General features: G+C 40.6%; 2 protein-coding genes across 4 annotated transcripts in view; both read right to left on the bottom strand.

The window, feature by feature from the left end:
- Positions 1-2382, bottom strand: part of stim2b (stromal interaction molecule 2b) — a 62989-nt gene extending 60607 nt beyond the window's left edge. The window contains exons 1-2 of the mRNA XM_030753704.1: positions 2344-2382; positions 2166-2236 (exon numbers count right to left, since the gene is read on the bottom strand). The gene's annotated coding sequence lies outside the window, so the exon portion shown is untranslated. The remainder of the gene's footprint in view (positions 1-2165; positions 2237-2343) is intronic.
- On the bottom strand, positions 240-25206 carry tbc1d19 (TBC1 domain family, member 19). 3 transcript variants are annotated; one of them, XM_030753706.1, is made up of 21 exons: positions 25016-25206; positions 24838-24910; positions 24691-24736; positions 19817-19892; positions 19621-19695; positions 19198-19261; positions 18335-18381; positions 18130-18240; positions 15360-15432; positions 14727-14765; positions 11899-12011; positions 8705-8779; positions 8551-8613; positions 5332-5416; positions 4901-4945; positions 3521-3553; positions 3308-3417; positions 3121-3212; positions 2344-2459; positions 2166-2236; positions 240-1244 (listed from the first exon to the last, which is right to left on the bottom strand). In XM_030753706.1, the coding sequence occupies exons 1-21, from the start codon at positions 25109-25111 to the stop codon at positions 1170-1172; spliced, it is 1578 nt and encodes a 525-aa protein (XP_030609566.1). In that variant the 5' UTR covers positions 25112-25206; the 3' UTR covers positions 240-1169. The 3 variants fall into 3 exon arrangements, with proteins under 3 accessions (XP_030609566.1, XP_030609567.1, XP_030609568.1); XM_030753708.1 differs by lacking the exon at positions 240-1244 and adding an exon at positions 1901-2055; XM_030753707.1 differs by lacking the exon at positions 14727-14765.
- Positions 25207-27891: the final 2685 nt, after the last annotated feature.

The following is a 27891-nucleotide window of genomic DNA, read 5'->3' as shown; positions in this document are numbered from 1 at the left end:
TAGGAGGAGGGAGGCCGAGTCCCTCGGTGCTGCTTCCTGGTCACTTTCCCATTCTGCCCCCTTTTGAAAATGACTTATGGTGAGCTTCCATGTGACAGTACGGCATGTCCAAATATTTAACTCGGCACAAAACCCAGAGGAATGCTCTATTAATGAGCAGGAAAGCTCTAACCCTAAGCCCCACTGAGGTTGATGTGATTCATGATTTTATAGAATAACAGAGGAAGCAGCTCACCAAAATGTGATTTTATTTGAAAACTGTGTTATTTTGGGGATGCAGAGCAACACCAAAAACATGACCTCGACACTGACTGGCAGAACATACTTTTACCAAAGATGTAAACGTATTTGGTAAAAGTAAAATTCAGTCAAATCCGGTTTTGGATTTGACTGAATTAATCAAGTGAATACATTAAGAGAATACATCCAGTAATTAAATATATTATTTAAAATTTAAATACAATAATAAAATGATCATAAAATGATTGATGTAAATTAAATACTGGCACTGAAGGTGCTAAACGTCTCTTAAGGGTGCAGTGATTTGCATTTCCTTCCTTATACCATAAACCGTGTATGTACACGGCAGCTTCTAATTACTGTGTATGAGCAACAGTGTAACTCACTTTGTGGCTTTCTTTCAACATGCAAGTGCAGACTGGGGCTTCCCAGTCTCATCATTCATCTGCAACAGCATTGTTTAATAGCGTCATAACAAGCAGGAGCCACAGAGCAGAATAAATTGCATGCGCTAATTAACGTTTCATTAGCCAAGCTTGGAGAAATCTCTGTTATTCGCGCTCGCAATACAATCGCTGCTTCGTGCAACACGTCTCCTAATGAGCTGATCCAACCACTGCTGCCCGTGTACGCCTTCTTCCCTGCAGAGCATATGGCTTAAGGAGGCGAGCTTAGCCTTTACTGGTTGGTAATCTATGCTTACACACTGTATAGCATCTAATAATATCATATTTACATTTTACGGCGCATACATGCTAAAGGTGGCTTTGACCTCGTCCTCGGGATGAAGTGCAAGATGTAGTGTGGACTGTAACTGTTTGTTAATTGGATGATTAGTCACGTTAGAGTGGTTGTGGCATAGCAAAGTGGCACTTTATCCTCCCGTTGGTGTGCACGTACCACGGCCCACGCTGTCGTCTCAGCGTTCCTCACACGGCGGTGGCAAATAGAAAAATCTGGATGAGTGGCATGACCTTCAGAGTTGAAAGGTCAGCGAGGACAGCCTGCAGTGAGTTTGTCAAAGAAAACACAAGTACAGTCAGATTCCTGACCTCATTCCTAATCTCACCTGTGTAAAGCATACACACACACACCTCCAACCCCTTCTCGAGAGACACATTTGGAGTTTTGAAAAAAAATAATAACAGATCTAACACACATAATAATGATGATGCAGGATCCTTGGGAAGCGACAATCCATGCTTAAGAGAACACCGTTCCCCACCCTGTCCTTTTGGGAATCGGTGGAAGATTAAATTTAGGGACCCTATCATGTTTAGAGAGGTGGTTTACTATTTCAATGCAGGGCCTGAGGTTCTAAATATAAGATAAGGAGCAGTGTGTTATGATATCTTGTCTCTGCTGGGGCAGGTGGTAAATGAGCAAGCAAATAGTTCCGGTCTCATGCATCATATTATAGTTGAAGCCCACCCTCACCCTCAAGAGGGGGGAGGTAGAAGGATGGAAGTCACTGTAGTCTACTCCTGGTTTCAGGGAGTGGACGGAGTGTACAGTACAGACATGCACAAGAATTGCATTTAGAGTAACAGTACAACACGAGTGACAGCGCAGGAGCCACCACAGGCTGCACGAATCAGTCTTTTAGCAGTTTATTTGACAAATCAGCATCACTAAATTCAAAGCCATGAGGATGATTCTGCAGCTGACCTTCATCGGGACACCTCCAACAGTAACTAGAATTAATGACAGAGTCTCCTTTCAAGTGCTGCTGGGATATGGAGGTAGAAGTTGGTGGGCTTGTGGGTGGGGTAAGGGGGCGAGGGTTCTGACTGGTCATCGGAGGCTATTTACAGCCTTCCAGGAGTATGTGAGGAGGACAGGTACAGGAGTCAAAAGTTTCAAATGCATACACACACACACACACACACACACAAGCAGAAGTCTAATATAGCAGACACATGTACCTCCGCTGAAGCCAGCGACGTCACTTCCATCAGGTTCTCAGCCCGGAAGGCAAATACGGCAGCTGCTAGAACTGGAAGAGGAGGGCAAGAGTTGGTTAGGAAGAAATAATCAGAGGCACACAGGGAGGAGATTACAATAGAAAAACAAAGATGAGACAAGCATATAATCGTTGTTTACCTGCAACTACCTCCAGTGAATCATATCCAAGGATTCGGTCCCAAAGAAGAAGCAGCTGATCAGTGGAAAGGTAGCCAGAAAAGGCTCGTACCATCCACTTAAAGGCTATACGCAACCTGGACACAAAAACGTGTGTCTGTAAAGCGATTTTATGACTACAATTCTACAAATCCGACATATTAAAATGCAACCCCACCTAAGATTCTGTACTATAATAATCAAAGTTTTTCAAAGGATCCCTGAATCTGTAATAAAACTGTGATTTCAGATTTCAACACTAGATGGCAGCAGCTGATAGCTATAAGCCTTTACACCACATGAACAGCCAAACAACTGAATGACCCAAACGGGAAAGGATAGCAACACTAGACCACGAAGTGAATAAATGTGAAGCCCCATCTTTTATGGCCGCTTGTGATGCTACATAAAGGAACTGACACTGAATGTATGATTAAGGGGAAACACTTTAATAAAGCTTATAAATGCCGGAGGTTTATCTTTATGAACAAAAGGCATTTTTGCACCTGTAGCTGTGCTCAGAAATTTATAAACCATAGACATATACATTTTAGTGTGTTTGGTTTTGTTTCTTTTTTTTTGGGGGGGGGGGGGGGGTTCTTTAAGGAAAGATGTGCAGATTACAGACAAGTAATACAAGTAGCAGAATGTGTACCTCTGTCACATTATCTCTGGCTAAGCTAATCACTCAGTTGCATTGGTACCACACCTTCCTGGTGAGATACACAGACCACAGTGTGCAGTGTGCAGGCTACTCACGGCTGCACCCCAATCTCTCGCAGATGGTAGAAGAGCTGAGGCAGGTGGGTCTGAAGCAGCCGCTCGAACTGCAGGCACAAAGACAGTATACCCTGCAGGAGCACATGAGAAACCATATCAAGTACACACATTAAGGCAGAAGAAGAGAACATTCGGATGTTGACATTTAGCAAACACAAAATCTTACCGAGGGATGGGAAGAGATGGAGTGCAGTCTGAAGAAGTATCGGATGTACATTTCCCTGAATACGTTGTACAGTTTAGAAGGCTCATTGTACAAGAAACACAACGGTGCAACTGTGGGACAAATTCAAATACACACTCCCTGTCACATCCTGCTTGGTCTGGATGCTTCTAGAAAAGCAGCAAGAGTGCCACTCATTATCACAAACATACTCACCATACATTGAAAACCCATGAAAAGGAATCACACCTGTTCAAAAGAGATATGCAAGTCAGTGCATTTCTCACATATAAACATCTGTTGTGTAATAAGCGATATTTACTTTAGAGTCCAGGTAAAACTTTAACTTGTCTGAATGTGTGAAGAACTATTTTAAATTCTATACTGCTGTCTTCTGTTAGGGCTGTCACAATATAAGAGTTATAATCTACGATTAAACGTGGATAAAATAATTCACAGTGACAATAATATTATAAACAAATGCCTCCAGTCAATCTTTACTTTCATGGATTGAGAGGTTAGACACGGGGGTAATGTGAGCCAGGAAGGTGCAGGGTGATTACAGCCGGCATATGAATAAGAATACACACCATTACCAGAATGTATAACACTGACAAAGTATTTAAGGACATTTACGCATCCAAAAGTACTTGCATTTCACTACAGTCCCTAATAAAACAAACAGTAAAAAACAAAAACTTGGCTAAATCAGCATGATCACATCATTGCTAAACTCCTAAACACAGTACTCAGTTTGTACACGCATGTCACAAAGCTACATACAGCAGTAAACTGCAGGTAGTGGCTCCATGGTGTAGTGGTTAACACATTCACCCTAGGCCTCAGTCACAGTAAGAGGCAGCAACAATCTGGCGACCACTGGACACAGCTGGAGCCTATCCCAGCTGACATAGAGCGAGAGGCAGGGTACACCCTGTACAGGTCGCCAGCCTGTCGCAGGGCCAACACAGAGAGACAGACAACATCCACACTGACATTCACGCTCTCAGTCACACCTATGGGCAATTTAGAGTAGCCAATTAACCTAACCCCAGCAGCAGCAGGGGCAGACAATCATTTCCAACAGTCCTCAATAGTTCATCTGTTCTCCAGTGCCTCTCTGTATTATTGTAGGGTCTTTACCCACAACACAAAGCGCCTTGAGACGGCTGTTTGTTGTAATTTGGCGTTATATAAATAAAACTGAATTGAAATTAAATTCCCTCAACTGCATGTGTGTATGTTACTCGGTCTAAGTTGGCAGGTTTGCAGTCTCTCCCAGTGTGTGAGAGCAGCAGTCATAGCCACAGGAAAGTGAATCCCATTAGCAAAGTCATCTAACTTTACACAAACTTAACATGTAGATAAGCTGAGGCTGCAGTGACTCATATGTGCATTTTTAGCATGACATCAAATTTTCACTTTTAATTATCACAGTTATCTTTACTACAAGTACATCTTTGAATCCCTGTCTTCAGTTCCTCACTTTTTATTCATTCAGTTAAGCACTTAATAAATGTTTGGCCTGCTACATGAAATAGTGCTCAGCAGAGAAATAACACTATCAGAACATATAAAAACAATATTAAGGCTCACCATTGGGTGGATAAACAACAGCACACTCCTCATCTCCTGCTTTCCCTGTAAGACAGAGAAGCAATAACGTTGATATCTGGCTGACCTCTCATTTCAATTTTTTTGTGCCTACCAAAGAGATTCTGACTTTCCAGAAAAGGAAAATCACCAGGATTATTAAAAAAAAAAAGTTTTAAACTAGTTGTTTTTCAGTGGGGTATAATTTTTTGGAAAACACAGACTTTTGTTAAATACAATGACACAGACTCTTAACTTTATCTGTACTAATTGTGTTTACTGAGCAGGTGTGTTCACCCCCTGTCCCAAGACCCATCTTGAGCCAGGAAAAACCCACGTGAACCCATGTTCTACGTGTGAAGAGGCACTCCTCTGGCCTCGTGCGATGATGTGATGCGTGTCTGAGTGTATTTGTCCTCGGCACGTAATCTCACCATGGATGTATGACTTGGGGGGCGTGGCACTGTTGTATTTGAAGTGCTCCAAGACAGCCGTGTCCCGGGAGAAACACAACAACACCTGGGAGACCACAGTGTTGGAGTTAAACACTGCGTCTGCACGCACACACAGTCATGCACATTTTCACAAACTGATTAAAAAATGAGGGTAACAGATAGTGGATTTAAGGTTTGCAATGCTTAAATTTCATGAGGGATGTATATGTGATATATTCCTAATATGTAACAGTATCCCTGCCTGTCAACAGGGGATAAAACAGACAGCAGTTAATACTCTTATCTGCTCTGTGCTGGTGATGGCCTTGAGTGGCCCTGATTCCTCTTGGGAAAGAAATGTATTAAAGCAGCGCATCTGGAGTCAGGGTTTCAGGATGTACTGAAGCAGGCAGTCACTGAGCCTTAAGTGGCTGCTTGTTTCACAAAAGCACCAGATAAGTGGGAAATCTTTCCATTACAGTCTAACTTCTGTATATTTCTGAGAACAGATTTAATTTCCCCTGGCCACTTAAGCTGAATTGCATCAGGGTGGGAATAATCATCTGTACAGAAAAGATGAAACCACCAGCAATTCACACAATTAACTCGAGACTGATGGCACACGAGGACTTACAGCAAATCATGGGTTGTCTTCAACTTGACCTTTAAGATTAGTTGATGGGATGTCAGATATGATGTGAGACAATTTCCCAGATCTAATCCAAATGCATTTTATCCATCGTTAAAAATCACAAGAAAGTAGGCTACGCTGACCTGACAACATGTCTAGAAGTATAAGCAAATTCAATTTAACCTCCTGAGACCCTACGTCCTCATATGGGGACATTTTTTTGTATCTTAAACTCCATTCTGCTCAACACAGACCTGTTGCATCCCAAACAAGAGTTTGGCTAACATGAGAGCGTTAAAGTAATGATGTGGTGGAAATTCTGGGACTAAAACATTTTTTAAAAAAAAGAAAGAAAGAAAGCACCCAAACTGAGTTTAACACAATGAGATTTTTATATTAAATGTTAATTTAATTACTTTTAGGATATCACATCACATCTGAATATATATTTATCCAAAAGACCAGAGGTGCATTCTTCTGGACATATAGTTGTGCAAAAGTCTCACTTCTGTATACTTTGCTTGGAAAATGGGAAATTTGGAGCAGCGATTTATTGAAACGTGTGCAGACATTCATGGAAATACAACCTATAAGGCTGTTTGTACAATTCTAACAAGCTTAAAAGTCACTGGGTACTGTGCAAAAGTCTTGAACCGCATGTCACTTCTTTATATTTTGTCAAGAAAATGGGAAATAGGTGCAACGAGTTTGTACAATTTTAACGAGCTTGAGCGTCCATATTTGGTGTGACCACCTTTACTCTTCAGCACAGTCTGAACTCTCTGAGGCAGCTTCCTGTCATGTCTTTAAGAAGTCTTCAGGAATAGATCTCCAGGCTTCTTGAAGGACATTCAAAGCCCTTCTTTGGATGTTGGCTGCCTTTTGTTCTGTTCTCTTTAAAAATGCTTCAATAATGTGGAGTTCCAGGCTCTGGGGAGGCCTATCCATGACAGATAGTGTTCCATTGTGTGTTTTTCTATCCAGGTATGCTTTTAATGGATTGGCAGTGTGTTTGGGATCATTGTCATGGTGAAAAATAAACTCAATGCCAATTAGATGCTTTCCAGATGGTATTGCACGGTAGATCAAAATCTGATGTTACTGGATGTATACTCACTGTTGTACCTCTCTCCGGATCACCTCGGTACACACCGATAGTGATTTGAACCAGAAATTGGAAATTTTCTTTAAGAATGGCTTCTTGACAGCCACTCTAGTCTTTTAGGCTTGACACTTCTTCACTTGTCCGGTTTCCTAAAATTTTTAAGGACACACTGCACACCATGCTCTGGGAGATATGACCACATTTTTGACTAATATCTCTTTGGGAATCACCTTGACGGTATAAAAATACCATTTTGTGCCCGTAAAACTGTGTTATCTTTGACATTTTTTGCAGATTCAACTACAGAAATGGGAATAAATTGCGTTTTTGCGACGCGCTGCTAGTAACAAATTAGATACAAAAATACAATTTAAATTTGCTTCTTTGCCATGTTGTCTGTTATTTGTAGACACAACAGAGATAGGTGCCTTTTTTAAGCTAAGTGTTAAGTGGTTTAACAAACAAACAGTCCTCTGAAAATGGTCAGGTACAAGGACTAGACTGGAAATAAGTGAAAAAGTAGCCAATGTCCAAAGGAAAACTTTGAAAGACTTTCAGAAAGCCTGGAAAACTGTTGCTCAAGACCACTTTAAAAAATTGTTTCCAAAATCTAAAGAAATGAAGGGTGGCTCAAAACGTTTGTACTGCGCTGTATGCCGTTTTGTAGTGGGGAGCAATGAGATGTACACCTCGCCACTTTTCTACATTTCTATTCTTTAAATATATTTGACTCCTTTATTAAACAAACCCCAAGCAACCATAATATGGCATAACATTTCTGGGAAATTGTACTCGTGTGTTTTCAATGACTGCTTTCTGCTTGCGTAGCTGTTCAAGAATAATATGTGGATTCTTTCAGTGCCTAGTGAGTTTACCATTAGTCAACATTGACAAGAATACCGCAGCCTTGCTATTGTTACACCTGTGTGCTCATCGTTTCGCCATGAAGTAGCATGACAGGCAAACAGCCGCTGAATAAACCGGTTGCTGAGTATATCGAAGTATTTATCAGCTGAGCGCTAAAGGGAAACAGAGCAGTGAGTGCCAGAGTAGCTATTAATAAGAGGTCATATCTGCATCTGGGCTGAATAAGTAAGGCAGATAAAGATGACCGTTGCTATTAAGTGACAGTGAGTTAACACGAGTTTAAACATTGAGGGCAATCAGTTCCCGAGTGACGTAGAAGCTCTTATCTCACAGGAATTTAGAAGACACAACAGTGACTTTGTTTAATCTGAAACCATTTAAACAAATGAACTGTACAACAAAATAAGTGTACTAAATTGATAAGCAGTTTGCATAACTTTCTCTTTGTTGATAGAAGTAAGAAGTATGTCAATAGATACAAAAGTTTTAACCATGTTGAAATGCTGAACGATAACAAGTTCCAAACAAACGCTCGATCAATATTTGAGCCGGGGTCACGCCATTTATTGAAACAAACTCCCGGTGTGGTGAGTAAACCAAGAGAAGAGAAACTCACCTGATAGAGGAAATCTTCAAACACAAAGTAGTAGTCGTCATTACTGGCGGTGAGCTTCACATCCTGTCGAACGGGACGTTTTGAAATTGAAATGATTTCAAAATAAGTAAAATAATAATGTTAGAGAAAACTGATGAGCACAGTGACAGCTTACCTTATAGATGAGATTGTCCACCAGCAGGTCATATTGTATGACTCCTGCTTTTAACTGTTCATAATACATCGCATCCTGAAACAGCAGAGAGCCAACATGCTTTATGACAGCGATCTTTAACATCCAGAATACATAAATCACACTACTGACATAAGGTTTGGTTTGTTAGGGTTAATCTCCTTATGCATTTTTTAAAATCTTTTTGTTAATAAATATAGTATGCAATGGGAAGGTTTTACTTCCATTTATTATTTAAAACATACATCACTCTCTTAACAGATCCTGCTAAATGAACTATGTATTTTCACTGCCTGTGACGACAGCAGGCTTCATGGAGGGGTGTCGTGTTTCCGACCACATGGTTAAAATCAAATGCGCCTCCGGTTTGAGACAGCTCATCATAAATGAACCAAAGAAGGAGCTACAGGGCGGACGGGATGATGGAAATGTCCTCTGAGACAGCTGAGACACATAAGGAACGATCAGCACTGTGGATGTGAGAGCAAAAACAGACGTTTCTGTCATTTTGACAGCTGAGGGAGGACAGCGAAACCACTGTGGTAATATGGACAGCATCAGTGAAAGTGAGCTCAAAAAAGTTCTGCTGAAACACTTCAAGTTTGTATATATCTCACTGGTATCACGGCAGTTCACTTTCCAAGTTAGTGTCTTAGAGTAAAATAGATCTGAACTCAGACGGTACTCCATACAGTGTACGAATGCACTGACTGGCAAAAGTTTAGAAATGAAAGATTAAAAAAAAAAAAGAAAAGAAATTCCACTATATAAGCATACTGCCCTGTTAAAACAGGTTTGATGGTGTGTAAAATGGCAAACTGTGTGACGCAACACACTTTATAATATCTACCATAATTCTTCATGGCACAGATTCAACAAGGTGCTGGAAACATTCCTCAAAGGTTTTGGTCCGTATTGACACGACAGCATCACACAGTTGCTGCAGATTCGTCAGCTGCACATCCCAAAGGTGCTCTTACTGGACTGAGATCTGGCGACTGTGGAGTTAATGTTGTCTTCTGGCCAGTCTCCTCTGACCTCTGGCATCAGCAGAACATTTTCACCAAGAGAAATGCCGCTCACTGGATATTTTCTCTTCTTCAGACCATTCCCTGTAAAACCCTAGAGATGGTTCTGTGGGATAATCCCAGTAGATCAGCAGTTTCTGAAACAGACCACCCAGTCTGCCACCAACAACCATGCCACGTTCAAAGTCACTTAAATTGCCTTTCTTCCCCATTCTGATGCTCAGTTTGAACCTCAGAACGTCGTCTTGACTATGCCTACACGCCTAAATGCACTGAGGTACTGCCATGTGCTTGGCTGATTAGATACTTGCATTACAGAGCAGTTGAAGAGGTGTGCCTAATGAAGTGGCCTGTGCCTATCTCAGCATTAATGGTACCTTCACATCCGTGCAAGTTACCCATGCCATGTTCACTAATGCCCCTCCATGCCATCACAGATGTTAGTTTTTTGAACTGTGCTGATGGTGGTGCCCATTTTCCCTTTGCCTGGAGAACACACCATCCATGATTTCCAATAAGGATTTTGATTGGTCGGACCACTACTTCTACTACGGCGTTCCAATTTACCTTCACCATCTTCAGTCCACCTTAGGCCCCGTTTACGCGACACTGTTTCAAAATAAAAACGGCACCGTTTTGATGCATTTTAGCCTCCCGTTTACCCAAGAACGGCGTGAAAATGATACCTTTTGGAAACGGGCTCCAGAGTGGAGTTTCTGAAACGTCTCTGTGTAAACTCACTTTTCAAAATGACACAGTTTCCACTGGAAACGTTGTCATGTAAACAGGGCCGTAAGTGAACTTGGGTCCACAGGAGACATAGCTACTACATAACTCTACTTAGCTTGAGTTTTAATTTGCATTTGTGGATGTGGTGTTGTCCCTTGTGTACACAGACAATAAAATTCCCAAATTCTTCACACTTAATTGTTGAGTCTTGAACTTTATTTCTCACAGACTGGCTGGCTGCCAATAAACCTAATTAGGTGGGAAGATGATCTGCAGGGGGTGTTTTTTTTTTTTGTTTTTTTTTTTCAGTAATAAACTTTTCCAGTTTTTTTCCAGGGTTTTTTTTCCCCAACTTTATTGAAACGTGCTGCTGTTACCAAACTCAAAATCAGCATTGTTTTTACATTAACAATAAGCTAAAATGTTAATTTGTATCCTTTTTCAGTTAAATATAGGTTTTAAATGATTTTGCACGTAGCATTATTCTTCACATTTATTTACACAGCATCCCAAATGTTTTCAAAATGAGGTTGTGGCCAGCTGAGTATTTAACATTTATTAAAGTATTACCCAAGGTCATTTGACTCTAGAGATTACCATTTCATATTAGAAGTACTGAAAGGTAAATCTTATTCATGATATACACAATGCAGACAATTTTGCACCAGCCACATTAATTCTGTCTGTCACTGGCCAACTGTGACTGTTTAATGTGTTTGCCCTTGTGGTATCCAGAGCCACGCTAACACTCTCCAGACGTCAGCAGGCTTGCCCACATAGCTCTACCTAACCAATCAATCTCCTAATCACAAGCATTGTTTTTTTCAACTTGGCTGCAACACAAGACTGGATTCCAGCGTTTACACAGGCCTCTGCCACACAGACAGGCAGTCACACTGTTTGGGCTAACTGTGCTACATCGCCAGCATCTGATTATGCCAACATTTGTGCAAAACAGCCACAGTGAGCTGATAAATAGCACTGTAGCAAAAACACACATTATGTACTGTAGAAATTAGAGTTCCGCTGGTGTGTCATATGTTTTTTTTTTTTTTTTACCACGCAGTGTAGCTCAAAGGACACAAAATCTTTAATCCAGGCGTGATTCTCCAGGGAAACGAATACACCTGAGGCCCAGCACCCCCCCCACACACACACACACACACACTTCCAAACCACTAAGTGTGAATATGGATGCAGCTGAAACATTCATCTTGCAGTAAACATGCCCTTTGGGAATCAGTGCAGCTGTGTGTGCACGGCTGGTTTACAACAAACACTGACAGCTGACGGTGGCCACCAGAGTGCAACTCAGCCACGTGTGTGTGTGTGTGTGTGTGTGTGTGTGTGTGTGTGTGTGTGTGTGTGTGTGTGTGTGTGTGTGTGTGTGTGTGTGTGTGTGTGTACAGCATACTATACCTGTGGCTGGTTTGTGGCATTAAGAATGAGGGCCCACAGGTCTGCCCGGAGCCCGGTGGGGCAGCCCTGCCTGCTGTACTGCTGTGCTGCTGCACTATCGTGCTCCATAACCACTGCACAAGAGAGATGGAGACAAAACAGAGAATGGAAGAGGTGCGCAGCACATCTGTTGGCCATTCTTTTCACTCAAAGAGTCTATTTCAAAAAATGTGGGACTTCTCTAACTAACTCATGAAGTGAAAAAGATCTGCTTCTAAACCCTGATGATTTTTCCCCAGATTAATTATTCAAATGAAATGTTTGGGGGACCATTAAACAGACAATATTACAAAATCTGCTTTGTTCATGTGTCAGTTTTTTTTTTCTCCACGTTTTTAACATTTGATAGACTAAATGACAGATGAAGACAAGAAATAATAACTAATAGTGATATCCACCAAGCAAGAATTTTAAGTGGCATATTCTTCTTTTACACAGGAGTTGGATCTTTAATAAAACAGACCAATATTCAAATCAGTGCACCCAGTCAGTCTTTGTGATAACAGTTAGAGTAATATCCTGACGTTTAACACACCAGGATATAATTTAAAGAATCATCTGGTCTTTACCAGGTTCTAAAATAGTTTAAATACAACTTCTGATCAACAACACATGAAAAATTACACCATGCTGTTATTTATTTAACAAAAACTGAGCCAAAATACAGAAGCAGTGTGTGAAAAACTATATACACCCCATGATTCAGTAGCTTGTAGAACCACTTTTACTTTTAGCAGTAATAATTTGAAGTAATTGTTTTCTGTGTATCTCTGTCAGTCTCCCACATCGCTGTGGAGGGATTTTGGCCGACTCTTTGTTTATGCACGGCTCTCTTAAAGACCAACCACAGCATTTCAATCGAGCTAAAGTCTGGACTTAGACCGGGCAACTGCAGCACTTTCATTCTTCTTTTTTCTGTTATAGATTTGCTGCTATGCTTGGGATCATTGCCCTCTTGCAATTTTGGACAGATGGCTTCACATTTGACTCTAGAATACTTTGGTATACAGAGGAGTTTGTGGTCAACTCAATAACTACACGGTGACCAGGTCCTGTGGCTGCAAAACAAGCCCAAATCATCACCCGTTTACCACGGGGCTTGACAGTTAGTACAAGGTGTTTGTGCTGATGTGCTGTTTGGTTTCCTCCAAACGTAGTGCTGTGCATTACAGCCAAACATCTCTACTATGGTCCTGACTGTCCAACGGGCATCATTCCAGAAGTCCTGTGGTTTGCTCAGATCCAACTTTGCAAACCTAAGCTGTGCTGCCGTGTTCTTTTCAGAGAGACGAGGCGTTCAAACATTCAACATTTATTGATTTATTGATGATAAGCAGTACAAAAATGTCAATTTAAAAAAAATGAGTGTGGAGAGTTGTTTTTCCCTCTAAAAATGTAAATTATAAACATCGATAAAAATCATAACAAAGATGCTCCCATAATTATTGCAAAACTTTCCAAGAAAATCACTCAGGCACATGCTGGAAACAATCTCTTCAACTTCCCCGTTCTGCCCTAAATCTCTGTTGTGACAGGAGCCAAAAACACACAGCCCTTAACTTAAGGTGCTGGCCAGTCATAACATAAACGAACACGCTCCTTACCTCCTAAATTTCCTGTCTGAGCGCACTTATTACTTTGTCTGGAACACAAGTTACAGCTGAGGCACCAACACAAAAGGGTAAAATAGTGGACAGAGGCTATACGCCTGTGTAAATAAAATACAGCCTGTGTTTGTCAGACTCTTGTCGACTGATGTCCGATTTCACCCATAATATAGGTGGTGTTTACACGGAGCAACGAGTTAACAGTTAAAGAATCCGTCTCACCAATCACACCACCTAAGAGGGTTAAGAGGAGCATTCGTTAATGACCGACACTGACGTCAATTTCTGTTAATGATGAATGCTCCTGCTTCTGTCTAGAGGCGGCGGTCATTCACTGAGTCACACAAATACTTCCCAGTACTTTCTCTGCACCGCAAATGCTGACTTGTTACACCTGTGCCTATTTTGGGTTTTTATAAATAGGTCACAGAGGATATAATTAGATTATTTTTGAAAAAGATTTCTAGAAAAAGACTCTTAAATACAAAAATTAGAAACAAGACTGACTGCTCATCAAGGCTGCGGCCGCAGCCTTACGTTTCTGTCTCTTTTTTGAAGTTATCCTTCGGAAGTCTTAGATAATGATGAAGTAATGACATTCCTGGTTTCCTCTGATTGGACACAAGGTGCTACATCTTGTATTTGTACTTAATGTAGAGGAATGTATAGACACAGCCTGGCATTTGCAGCTAATTTCCTTGTTTTGTTGTTGTTTTATTCATGTTATATTCATCCATCCATCCATCCATCCTCTTCCACTTGTCCTGTTCAGGGGGGCTGGAGCCTATCCCAGCTGTCATGGGGCGAGAGGCAGGGTACACCCTGTACAGGTCGCCAGCCTGTTGCAGGGCCAACACAGAGAGACAGACAACCTTTCACACTCTCATTCACACCTATGGGCAAATTTAGAATGACCAATTAACCTAACCCCAGTTACTGCATGTCTTTGGACTGTGGGAGGAATCCCACACAGACACAAGGAGAACATGCAAACTCTCCTGTTATATTCAATGAAAATAATTTTCTTTCCCTTCAAAAAAACAAAAAACAAAAAAAAAATGGTGCATTTCAAAATGATTCTTGAGTAAAAGGATGTGGATTTATGTGCGATACCTCAGTGAAAAAACAGAACACAACAAACCATTTTCACAAAAAAGATAAAAACAAGAACGCAACACTGACCTTTTTTCCCAATCTGAACATACTCGTTTTCAAACAAGTCTGCACAGGAACGAGAAAGAGATAACAGATCCATCAGCAGCGCTCGCTATTCCATTTACAAACACAGACATGGTGGATTCTATTTAAAGCCTGAACACCAAAATGTAACAATGTCAATAACTGGCCTTCGTGGGGATATTTGAGAAATCCCAGACAGCCCGTGTGGCACAAGCAAGGAACACAGACTGATATGAGGCCTCTGGAGTTTATAGACCACTAAAGCCTTCTGTTCATTAGGTAAACACATTTATTGCAGCGTATTCTTTCTTTATCACAACCAGAAATGTGTTTAGGTCTGGTATTAAAAAGCTGCTGATAATTGTAATTATTCAGATCCAAGCTCACCTACAAATCATGTATTTTATAGGACAAAAGGTCTTTTTCTGAGTGTTACATGAAAAGATTGATGGCACTCTCACATATGTATACCATAAAATGAAACTACTACACAACCAACCAGTATGTTATTGTTATACTTTGAATAACACAGTTTATGTTCATAGTATCAACATCTCCCTCAGGACACGGCAACTACCAAGTTAAATATCTGATATCAATTTTCTCATTTTTCTGCTTTGAAGAAAGAAGTAATACCTGGATGGATGAGTGCATGGTCATCAATCCCCATTTGCCCACTGGTCAGGTTCAGCTCTGTGTAGGCTGCCCTCTGACAGTTTAACACAAAAGAATAGACAAAATAGATTTAAAATCTATTCCTCTTTCAACTCAAAGAATGCAAGTTAATTCAAAGCAAGGAAAGATGGTTTTATTCATAAATACAAAAATTTAAGACATCTATCTGTGTGTGTGTGTGTGTGTGTGTGTGTGTGTGTGTGTGTGTGTGTGTGTGTGTGTGTGTGTGTGTGTGTGTGTGTGTGTATATATATATATATATATATTAGGGGTGGGACTTTAACGCGTTAATTCCGATTAATTAATTACAAGAAAATTAACGAATTAAAAATTTTAACACATTTTAATCGCACTTTGCACCGTGGAACGTTTCTCAGTGCACGAGTTCCCAGCATACAGATTATATCGACGCACAATGTCCAAATTCAGGCGCCGCATCTTTCGAAGGAGCCGGCCCACGTCCTTCGCAGCCCAGGAAGACTGCAAAGGCTGGAAGTGAGCGGCTAGCCTTCATATCAGCGTCGCCTGCCCTCATCTCTGTGTAGCTCATGTCGCCTAGCAACCGTGAGTGTGAAGCACAGCTGTGGAAAAGCAGCTGGTTAAACGGAGAACGAACTTTTTCTCCTTTTTGTGATTTAATTTTAAGTCTTTAATTCAAAATAAGCTGTTAAAACAAGCATAACACATTTCAACATCAAGGAATACAGCTGAGAGAATGATTAATTTCCAACTATAACAAGTGAGACATTAATGTTGAATAAAACTATCCAGTTATGATGCTTAACTTTAATTTCAGGAGTTTGCTTATCACAGGAGCACTTCCACCCTTCATTGGTCTGTGTAGTAGACTGGTGGGAAAATAAACTAAATTTTGAAGTTTAAGCTTATGTATATTGATTCATTCATCAACTAAACTTAAATTAATATTTCTCATGTTACATATTAAAATGTGATTAATTTCGATTAATTAATTACAAAGCTTCTAATGAATTTGATTAATTTTTTTAATATATATACATATTATTATATATATATATATATACACATATATATACACACACACATATTATATATATATATATATATATATATATATATATTTGGTGCAGCGATTTACTGAAATGTGTCCAAACATACATGGAAATACAGCATATAAGGCAAAAACTGAGTTTGTACAATTCTAGCAAGGTTGAAAGTCAATATTCAGTGTGACCATCTTTATTTTCAGCACAGTCTGAACTCTCTGAGGCAGCTTTGTTGTCATTTCTTTAAGAAGTCTTCAGGAATAGTTCTCCAGGCTTCTTGAAGGACATTCAAAGCTCTTCTTTGGATGTTGGCTGCCTTTTGTTCTGGTCTCTGTCAACATGATCCCACACTGCTTCAATAATGTTGAGATCCAGGCTCTGGGGAGGCCAATCCATGATTGATAGTGTTCCACTGTGTGTTTTTCTATTCAGGTATGTTTTTACTGCACTGGCAGTGTGTTTGGGATCATTGTCATGAAGAAAAATAAACCCGTTGCCGATCAGATGCTTTCCAGATGGTATTGCATTGTAGATCAAAAATCTGATGGTAGTTTTCTGCATTCATAGTTCCATCAAGTTTGAAAAGATCCCTCAATGTCCAAAGAAAAACTTTGAATCACCTTCAGAAAGCCTGGAGAACCACTTAAAAAAATGACAAGAAAGACTGGCTCATTGGAAGCAAAATATAAAGAAACTGGAGGCAGCTAAAAACTTTAGCACAGTATTATAAAACCACAGACTGTATATGAAAGATGGACATAGCCACTATAACATACCAAGGTGGACTGTGGTCTCGAGTTCAGGATCTTAGTTTTTTCAAACCAGATTTGATGAGAATGATAATCTGACTAAGAAACCCAGGAACCTGCATGTTCATACAACATCAATTTATCACAAAATATCCATGCCCTAAAGTATGCCCTGCTTTTTCATGTATTTTACTCTTAGTGGTACAAAAATTTACAGCATCAATATTCTGTTGTACTAAATAAAGATTGAAAGTAATGGTTGAGACCACAAACTTAACAGAAAAGTGTTAACTAAAGTAATGAATCAAGTTAGCGGTAAGGCCATTTTCTTATAGAATCGTAATTTCTCTCTTTTTGCAACCAGAGGAGTCGCCCCCTGCTGGTCATTAAAAACAATTCAGGGTTAAAGCACTTCTTCACTGGCTTCAGATTTTATACCCACAGGTTACATTTATTGCTTTTTTTTTATATATACAGTCTATAGATAAAATAGTGGAAGAATAACAAATAACATTTAAACTAATTATTAACTTAATTTTAATAAGCTTAAAAAATAGGTGATGAACAATATGGTTTTTAGTCTTGATTTAATTACTTCAGAAGTCAGGGGAATTGCACTGCTAATGACAAACAGCTATTTCTCCTTGTTCTGAGTTTGCTCTGTGCACCATTAGCGCTCCATTCCCCACTGACCTAAGAGGTCTCTCTGGGTGATACTGATGTAGAATATCAGTAATATTCAGCTCCACCTCTGTGTAGAGGTTTGAACACGGGTAATAAGACTTTAAACTGGCAACTAGAGACATAAGAATTAGAGTGATGTCAGCTATCCCCTATGTTTTAGTTGAATCACAGCAGTTTTTCTTAAGCTATAAACATGAACTTTTTTTCCCCAAATCCCTATGACACACAAATGTGAATGATCCCAGCAAACGAGGGAGGAAAACAGATCCCTACCAGCTGTGGGATGTCCCTGACATTGAGGGGAACCTGGATGAGCCCCCAGTGACTCCTGGCACTGATGTCCTCGCTGCTATCGTGGTTGGGGTTCCGCAAACCGATTAAGACCTGTTTAGACAGCACTTATAACTATAATATAATATAAAGTTCAGTCCTGAAAATTCATTAACAAACAAACCTGAGCAGCAAGGAATGTGCTTACCTCCAGAAAGTCTTTCGGTGCATAGACAGGCCTGAAGCGACTTAAATCTGCAGCGACAGAAACACATAAACAATCTTTAGAATAGATTACGTAATAGCGCTACTCGAGACACGCACATGGGGTGAAAAAAATGCAATTTCTGAACAGACGCATTCAGTCGTGAAGTTCATTTCATCAACTTCAACTTGAAAACACATCTGTGCAAGTCAAAGGAAACCTGCATGGCAGCTGAGCCTAGCTTTAAGTGGAACTTCCGTCCACCGTCTTCAGAGCACGACAGTAAATTCAAATGCCGTGTCATCCTGAGATCAAGGCTGCATTAAGGTTTTGGATTTGGGGGGGGTGCTTGTTATCGCAGCTCTGACCAAGGGGTCTGGACAGTTTCTGGAGTCACAATCCAAAATGTTTACAGCTGAAGGACAGCACATCCTAAATGTTATTATACACCACTGAGCACTAAAAGCGCTGTTAGGACACAAGATTAGCATGTTCTTTGTAAGCACACTGGCACTGAAGTCAAAGCGGTTAGTTCACTAAAAGGTATGAGCCCTCTGACAATAGTCAGAGGGCACTAAACTAAATTTCAGTCATAGCACATTCTCAGTTCTATATGGGGAATCTTGGCAGCACAATCACAGCGTGTGTGCTGCAAAAATCACACCGTGCGCTACTCAGATGTTACAGAATCGAGCCCGGTGCCTAAGGAAGCCTTCGGTGCATTAACACGGCTTAGAAAGCAAACATGGAAGTGGTAGGTCTGGTTCTGAGATGTGTTAAGCTGGTGATAAATACACCAGCGCACGGACGCATCAACACTAATCTATCATAAAAGGGGCCATATCTCCTGGGTAACGTCTTCAGACCTGGTTCATCTGTGCCCATCTCGTTCCATTTGTTGGTGAGCTCCTTCTGCTCCGCTGCGGGCCTCTGTGGAGCGGGCGGAAGGAGAAGATTTCAACAAACAAATGCCGCACATCCCGTCTTAAAAATGTCACATCAGAACTGCATTCAAAATAATAAGTCATAAATACAAGCGCAGAAGCAAACAGTAAAACCGATACACACACTCCAAACAACACAGTCTGGTCATCATCAGTTTAAGAGCTGCATGCCAGGCCTAGCCACAGCCCAGAGCTCAGTGAGCTCAGGGTTAAAACGATGCAGCATTATGTGAACAGTTTCATTTATTTATTTATTTTGGAAGAGCTTTCCTCTAGAAAAGATGCTGCAGGAAAGCGTGAACTAAAATCTGTCAAGCTGGCTGGGATTGACACTGTTTTAGCTACCATGCGAGCCAGAGGCACTCCAAGCTCTGTACTCATGCTGTTCAGGCTTTTGAGGACACGGTTCTCCCAGCTGGCCTGTGTAACAGAGAAACACACACACACACCTTTAGTGATTTAAAAGTGAATTTGACAGAGAAAAACACTAAGCGTCAGAGGGAAGCAGAGAAAGTGAGGAGAGAAAAGCAGACAGACTGACCTGTGCCTTGCGCATGTAGGCCAGTGGCTCTTTGAGATGCTCTGGGGGAGTCGGAGGATGCCTCGGGGGCAGCTGGCTGGAATAAGCAAATGTGGGGGGGGGGGGCACTGCAATAAGATGATGGAAGAGCTGACACACAACAAAAGCCACTGTTTTTAACAAAAAACTGACAGCTTTGAGAAAATGAAGCCAATAACGACACAAACAGCGTGTTATTTTGAAGAGAAACACAGTTAAAAGAAGGAAAGTGTCAAACAAAAGGAAAATATCAAGGTTTGCCTTTAAAAGGCAAGCAGTCAGTCATCATTACAGCCCCACTAATAGAGATCAGATGAGTCAGAACACATCTCCAAATGCACAATGCTCTCGCATCTTTTTCCTCCCGCTAAGCCTGCTCAGGGCATGCTGAATGATTCAAGGGCACAGAGCGTTAAACAACATTCACCCTAATCTAAACACCTACAAGAGCACATAGGGCCAGGAGAAGTAGGCATTAGTCACTGTTACATGTCATCCTTTAAAACAAAAGCATTAAGTCCTTGTTTCAGACTGAGCCTAAGGAGAGCAAAGAGAGTACGGTGCCCTTAAAGATAAGTGAGTGCAGCACACGTTTCAAAGCTTTTTACTGAAAAAGCAAAAAGGCTTCCAGCGAAATCAAGATTTCAACTACAAAAAAATTTTTAAAAGTGCATAAATGTGGATTACAGCAGAGGGATTGTTAGTCTGTAAAGTGCATGTAATAATCTCTTTTAGCTACAATTTAGGTGTTTAAAAAAAAGCAAACATATGAAGCCAATAATGCTGCGGGGACGGGGGGGACGGGGGTATGTGACTGCAGTTACTTCTGCAAACACATGAAAATGGCCTGTAATACCTTAAAATCGGGCTGGACGATGTAAAACCTCCATTACATTGTGTTATTATATTGTGTGTTTTTATTTATATATAAACAAGGAGACAAATCTGTAACGTCAACATAGTTGTAGTGATGTTGAATTACATAACATCATTCACAGGCCTGACCCCATTCTCCCTCTGCTTCTGCAAGTAAAACTGCCTCCACTCACTCACAAGTTTTCATCGTTTCCAACTTATCTGGCAACCTTTTCTATACAAAAAAGAAGGCCAACAAAGCAGCAACTTATTTTTCTTGTTGTACTGTTGGGTTTTAGTGAGTTTTTGCACCTGTGTAGCATTAACTGTTGTTTCTTTCCATATCAGTAAATGTTTCTTCTTGTGTGTCTTTCTCTGCCTTGACTTGATGTCTTGTGTTTGCATTCCCTGTGACTCCCTGATTGAGTTCCTTCCTTTGTGACTGTTGGCCTCACCTTAATTGCACCCACCCGTGTCTCCTTCTACAATATACAGACTTGCTGTTGACTTTGCCTGCCTCAGCATTCTGTGTTTGGGTCCTCTCTCCAGCATTATTCTTAACAACCTTTGTTACACTTCACAGATAAGAGTCGCCATTATTGCCCCGCAAGCACATCTTCCTCTGTGTTCACTCTGGCTCAGGCAGTGGCAGCAGCACACTGAGTTTACAGGCAGGCAGCTGACATAGACATGAACGCTCTTCTTCAAGAGCCTCACAAAGTCATTCCACTTGCAAATATTGCTGATATGACAGCACGGGTATACAGTGATGCTGTCAAATGAGATGGCAGCTGCATTAAAAAAAAAAAAAAATCACGGTTTTAGCAGCTCCAAAATTGTTCCTGGTTAAAAATGAAGTCTTAGCAGACCAATTTTCAGTCGTCATTTAATGCACGTTTCATGGCCAGAAAACCACTGGAAATCTAGCTGTATTAAAATGGCACCTACTGACATTTGGCAGAAGGTATATAAGATGCAGTTACATAATAGATATGGTAACAAGCACAAGACGTCATGCTAGCTACAGTTGTGGTCAGAGGTTTACATACACTCATCGTGAGCATGAATGCTCATCATGGCAATGTTAGGCTTTTAAAAAACAAGAACTGGGAGCTCAAGTTTCAATTTTTGGGGTATTTTGTCTAATCGACACAGGGTGAAAATTATTCATACAGGCTCAAATATATACATGCACCGCCAATAATATTTGGTTAAATGTCCCTCAGAAAGTTGCACCTCAACCAGATGCTTTTGGCAGCCATCAATAAGCTTCTGGCATAATTCTGGCTGGATATTTGATCACTCATCTTGGCAGAATTGGTAGGGTTCATTTAAATTGGTCAGTTTCCTGGCACAGACCTGGCTTTTAAGCATAGTCCACAAATTTTCAATAGGGTTGGGGCTTTGGAAAGGTAGTGTACCAGTACCTATGACAGCAAAACAGCCCCAAGAGCATGATGCTACCAGCACAGTGTTTGACAGCTGGTACAGTGTTCTTAGGTTTGAAAGCCTCAGCTTTACTCCTCCAAACATACATAGTCATTGTGGACAAATAGCTCAGTCTGACCATAAAACTTTTCTCCAGACAACATTTGGCTTGTCCATGCGGGCGGCTGCAAATTTCAGTCAAGCTTCTTTCTTGGTCCGCACCCTCTCAGTCCGTGTCGATGTAAAACTCACTGGAGAGTGATGGTGGTGCTCCAAGAGTATTCAGTTCACAGCAGGCTCGAGCCTTGGTGGGTCCTGAGTTGTTCCCTCTCCCTCTGAGGGTGACAGTTTGGGTCTTTTTTTCAGATTTTGGCAAAGTGGTGACATATTTGAATAACTTATCCTTACGTACAATTCTTTGAACTGATGATCTGGAATCTGCAGTTGTTTAGAAATGGCTCCAAGAGACCTTCCCAACTTGTTTAAATCTACAATTTTCCTTCTTAGATCTTCACAGAGTTCCCTGGACTTTCCCATTGTTCTGAGTATTAGTCAATCCAGTGAGTGCTGTCAAACAAATCACTTTCATGCTGCAAAGAGAAACTACCAGTTGTAGTCAATCATGATCACTAATGACATCAATGGCCTTGCCAAGTTAAAAGACACAGTAAGTATAATTTTGACCCTGTGTGGATTAGGAACAATCCCAAAAAAATAATAATAATTCAAACTTGTGTGCCAGATTCTTTTTTTTTAAAGCCATTAAAGATATATACTGTACAATCATTCCACCCTGGAAAAAACAGTTCAAAGAAATCATTAAAAGCCCAAAATTACCATGATATTCACGCCCATGATGAGTGTATGGATGATGAAGACAGAGTGTCGTGCATCACACGTACTGCTTGCTATCAGAGATACCAACGTTGAAATATAGAATTTGGGAAACAGCGCATACCAATAATTTTGTTTATTTTGTTTGTTTTTATATATTCCTACTTTTGTGACGGGGAATAAGAACTGCTCTGAGCACCGCTGAACATTTAACCAGCACAAAAACCGATGCGCACAACAGGCGGTGCATCCCTAATTTACTATGAGGCAAAACAAATTTGAATTTCCACAATATCGAATAAACTAATCATGAGGGGAGGTTTATAAATTGCCTCATATGTAAGCATTCAGTTTCCCTCTAAACAGTTGCTGAAATGCACAGAGATCCTCCCAGAGGGTTTTCATACATCCAAGTGTCTTTTTTGAGAGCTTATCATTATTTAACTTATGAAAGCAGAGCTTTTCCTGGCTCACAGTGAGCCTTTGATGAGTGAGTACACGCATAAGCATGACTGCCCCGCATGGAGTTTGTGTTACCTGACGTTACAGAAGTTTGTTTCTTACCATCTTAAAATTCATTTGAAGCTTGAGGAAGTGAAACACACTTTTAAAAACAATGGTTAAACTAATTCTGTCACAGGCCTGGATGATTTTCCACTACAGACAGGCCAGAATGTCTTCGGAGGGCAAGAAAAAAAATTGCTTACTTAATAGCGGTATATGCATTTTCCTCTTATTTTGGGCTAATTGATTTAAAAAAAAATAACAGTTTTATGCTGAAGCAAATTAGAAACATCTCAAAAAAATTTTTTTTAATGATCTTATCATCCTGGTAATTTTTCTTTGTGGGAAAAGCCAAAATTTTATATAGAAATGGTTAAATTAAATGTGAACATTACACAGGGACAGAATTCCTGTGAAGATGGTGAGCTTTTACAGCACAATACTTAAATCATACATGACATAAAATTTACTTTGAATGACTTCGAAACATCCTAAACAAAAATAATTTCATGCTTGAGCAAATTAAACCCAACTAAAAAAAAAAAAAAAAAAACTTTTGTTAATTACAATCCTGGTGATTTCCTTTTGGGGGTGTTGTGCCAAAAAGTGATCACCTGCCAAAAAGTGATTTCCAGTATTTGCCAAAAAATGACTTGCTGTATTTAAACGGTTTTAAATGACTTTTTGGCCCATAATCTGTGAAACATATATCATCATATCTCTTGTGAATAATATCAAGTCATTTTGAGTAAGAAACACCATTCCTGTCACAGGTAGAAGCTCCAATCACTTTGTGGCAAAGTGATTGGAGGTTGATGTATTCTTTATTTATCAGGGTAAAAACTGTCACTGACATTGAAAATGTCTTTGTTAAGAGCGATCTGGCCAGGAAGGCAGATATTTGAAGTGGCCAAAAAGGACTGGACTGATGATAATGTAGATACAATAACACAGTCCTAAAGATACTTGAAAAACTGGTCATTTCTTCATCTTATATATAAGCCCTTCATAAATCCTGTCAGCTAAAATCTATTTCCCAATATAAACAAATACACTGCACATCAAAAACATCAGAAACATCAGAAATCACTTATTTGCACAACAGATGCGGAAGGCCAAAACCTCTTTGTTAGTTGTCATAATTTCATGCATGCAAGAAAACCCTGGGTGTGTGCAAACAAGTGATGGCCTGCGCTTCTTCATGCATGGACAGCTTCACATCAAAGGTCACTTACATGTGCAGCTCTCTGTACACTGCATTCTGCAGCTTTTTTTCCCAGCCTGGAAAATATGTAAAAATATGTTATTAGCACTAAACAGACAGAAAAGCATAGCTTCATTCTGTGTGCCTATAATAGGAGAGACTTCTTGCACTTGGCTACCTGATGTTTTGAGAAAACTGCGGACGTCCTCTTTCAGAGACTCCAGTTTTATGTCAGGTTGATGTAAACACTCCTAAAAAAAACACTTGGGTCAGGGAGAAATAAATGCTCCACATTGTTAGAAATGATGTGACCTGGGTGTTGCTGCGCATCGTTAGCCACATGCTAGGTCACTCACTTTGGCTTGTCTCTCTATCTGAGAGTGTAGATGGCTTCCTCTGAGCCGCTGGACGATCTGAGCGATGGTCAGAGACAGCTCGGTGCCCTCGTCCATCCTACTTCTTCTCAAAGTCCGGTCAGTTTGCCGTCTGAAGACGCGCGGCTCGCTTCGCTGCAGCTAATCTGTCCGCATCCAGCAGCCGCCCCCTGCAGAGGTTACTTAGCAACTGAGGACGGGCTGCATGTGTGCATGAGAAACAAGAACCACACATTTTAGTTCCGACCTTACAAATAGTTCCGATTTTGAGGTAGGAACACGAAATTTGACGTATCGACGGCACACAAAAAAAGTTAACTTAAAAATTAGTGACAGAAACAATATTCTATAACAGCTTTTTCTGCTACTGCTGTTATTCTTTTTATTTTATATTTTTAATAGGGCCTTATCAAAAATAAGTACAGCCTGATCATCCCCTTTATGTTTACAGCTGCTTTTCTGTCTGTAACTTGATGTCCAACAGGACCTCAACCCTGCTGTTCTCAACCATCTTTGGTGGTGTTGCCCATCAGGACTTGGGGACTCCTAGACCACATGTGGCACAGATGTTCCTGTACCCTCTTCCAGCTACTTGGTTGTGTGCCTCTCAGGGTAATGTGGTCCCAACTTGGATCTTAAATCGTGCCATTATGTGTTAGACTGTCTGCGGTCCACCTTTGCACAGTCTGCAGCTTGGGTCCTGTTGGCTGTGGTAGACTCCTGTCTTGATGGATCTGGTGCTTAGGGCCTATTCTGGTGTTGCCATGATCAGAGCATCTGTGCTGTCTGTTAAGACGGCCTTTTCTCGCCAGGATTTCTTGATGTCAGCCACTTCATCTGTCATCGATATATCCTATGAATTGTCTGGGTTGTCCAAGCAGTTCCTCCTCTTCCTGTTCCTCATCACCACCTGTCTTCAGCTGCCTGAGGTATTCTTAGAGCAGCTCATCTTCTGCTCCATGTTTTATCCTGGACTGTGGCTCTGACACTCTCTAATCCTCCCCCTCTCTCTTTCTGTTGCTCAGGGTCTCAGGGTGCTGGACTTCAGGTGGAGACCTCTGTGCATTGAGAGGCGTTTTCATGTCTTGATATCAGTGACATTGACTTGGATCTTATTCCTACTGTTCAGCTGGCTTCTCAGCACCTGTCTTACCTTCTGGAGGTATTTGGCTGTGGCTGACCTTCATCTTTATCATGGCTCCCCTTGTTCTGTGGGATAACTAGATACCTGTAGCTGTCCTGTATCTCTGCTGTTCTGCCTTCTGGGAGCTCCAGATCACCTTCCCTCTCTTTGTGACCATTCAGCCATACTCTGGCTGTGTGTGTGTGTGTGTGTGTGTGTGAAATTGACAATACACAGCTATCATAATACCGCTCTATGGTGTTTATCTAGTGTGGAGCACCGTTTCACATGGGCACCAGTGTCATTATAGGCTTGTTGACTTAAACTAAACTAATTGGGAAAACAGAGCATTTCTTCTTAATTCTGGTTAATTCTGTGTCTGAAAACAACAACAACACAAAAGAATGAAATATTATTGTGTGACATTGTGTTCTCATCCAAGTTTTCTTTTTTGAATATTCCAGTTGAGACACGTCGCCAGTTTTTCTTAGGAACAAAATAAACCTCCCTCAAAAAAACCTTAACTATAAACAGGAATGCACATAAACTGTCTTGTGTACATGAATGACTGTTTGAGTCTTTGTCGGTTTTCTCAAGGCGCTGGTGCTTTTGTTTAAACACACATATCTGTGAGTGAAGTGTTTGCACTTTGTGAAGTTCTGAAATCTCGCCAGTGAGAAAAACCATGCATTTTATATAAACTGTCACTATTATTAAAACTAATAAAAAATAAACTAAAGCTAAACATTTTTAAACAATGAGCACAAAAGTGAAACAAACAAATCCAGTCCAGAAACTAAACTGAATTAAACACAAAACTCAAACAAAAAAAATGAAATGAAAGTCAGTCGGACTCACAACGCTGAACGTGGAAGTACAAGTACTGCGTTTAAGCGCAGCTTTGTTCTTCTTTATATTTCTACTCCACATTTAAACTTACCAAATACTTTGCTGATAATGATTTCTATATATTAAACTGCCAAACATTAAATAAAGCCATTACACCTGCTTTATTTCAACTAAAGATGTGTTTCACTTTGTAATGTAATGAGCATATCGCTCTATCTCTCTAGGCTGAGGAAATCTGGTTTACATGTGATGTTTTGAAGTGCGCTCTATTAATAAACTGCCTTCATTTGACAGAAGAGTGGCAGTGGTGCAGTGGGTAGGTGCTAGCCTTGCAGCCAGAAGGTTCTAGGTTCAAGCCCTGCGCCGCTGCGTTGTGTCCTTGAGCAAGACACCTAAACCACATTCCTTAACGGTAGCGCCGTCAATTCAATTTCAGTGACCTGAAACAATCATTTCGTTGTGTGCCTTGTGCGCACAATGACAATGAGTTGAATCTAATCTAATAAGGCACATGATTCTGTAAGATTACTTAAGGTGAAATAGAAGGAGAGGAAATGCCCCTCTTCATTTTATTAGCTGTTCCCAGTGTCCTGCCTCTGGCCAAATGTATCTGCTTTGCTCGTCATGTTCTTTGGGTTATGTGGTAAGTGTTTTCTTACAGGTGCCCTAAAGGTGAGGCTGCTGTAACCAGACTAAATGGGGCTCATTTTGCAAGTGCTGTGAGTTTATTTTTGGCACAAAAGGCCTCGCACCTCTTGTGTCTGAGCAGCTTTAAATAATAACAGATTACAGCAGAACCTCAAACACCACCAACTGTTTCTGTGAACTGTGAACAGCTTTATTCCCGAGAGGCTTTTTCTTTCCTTTCCCTTTCTTTTCTTTTTAA

Source organism: Archocentrus centrarchus, chromosome 18, assembly GCF_007364275.1.
Source record: "Archocentrus centrarchus isolate MPI-CPG fArcCen1 chromosome 18, fArcCen1, whole genome shotgun sequence".
NCBI lineage: Eukaryota > Metazoa > Chordata > Actinopteri > Cichliformes > Cichlidae > Archocentrus > Archocentrus centrarchus.
Note: the sequence above shows the minus strand (reverse complement) of the source record. Positions and strands in the feature narration are given on the sequence as shown.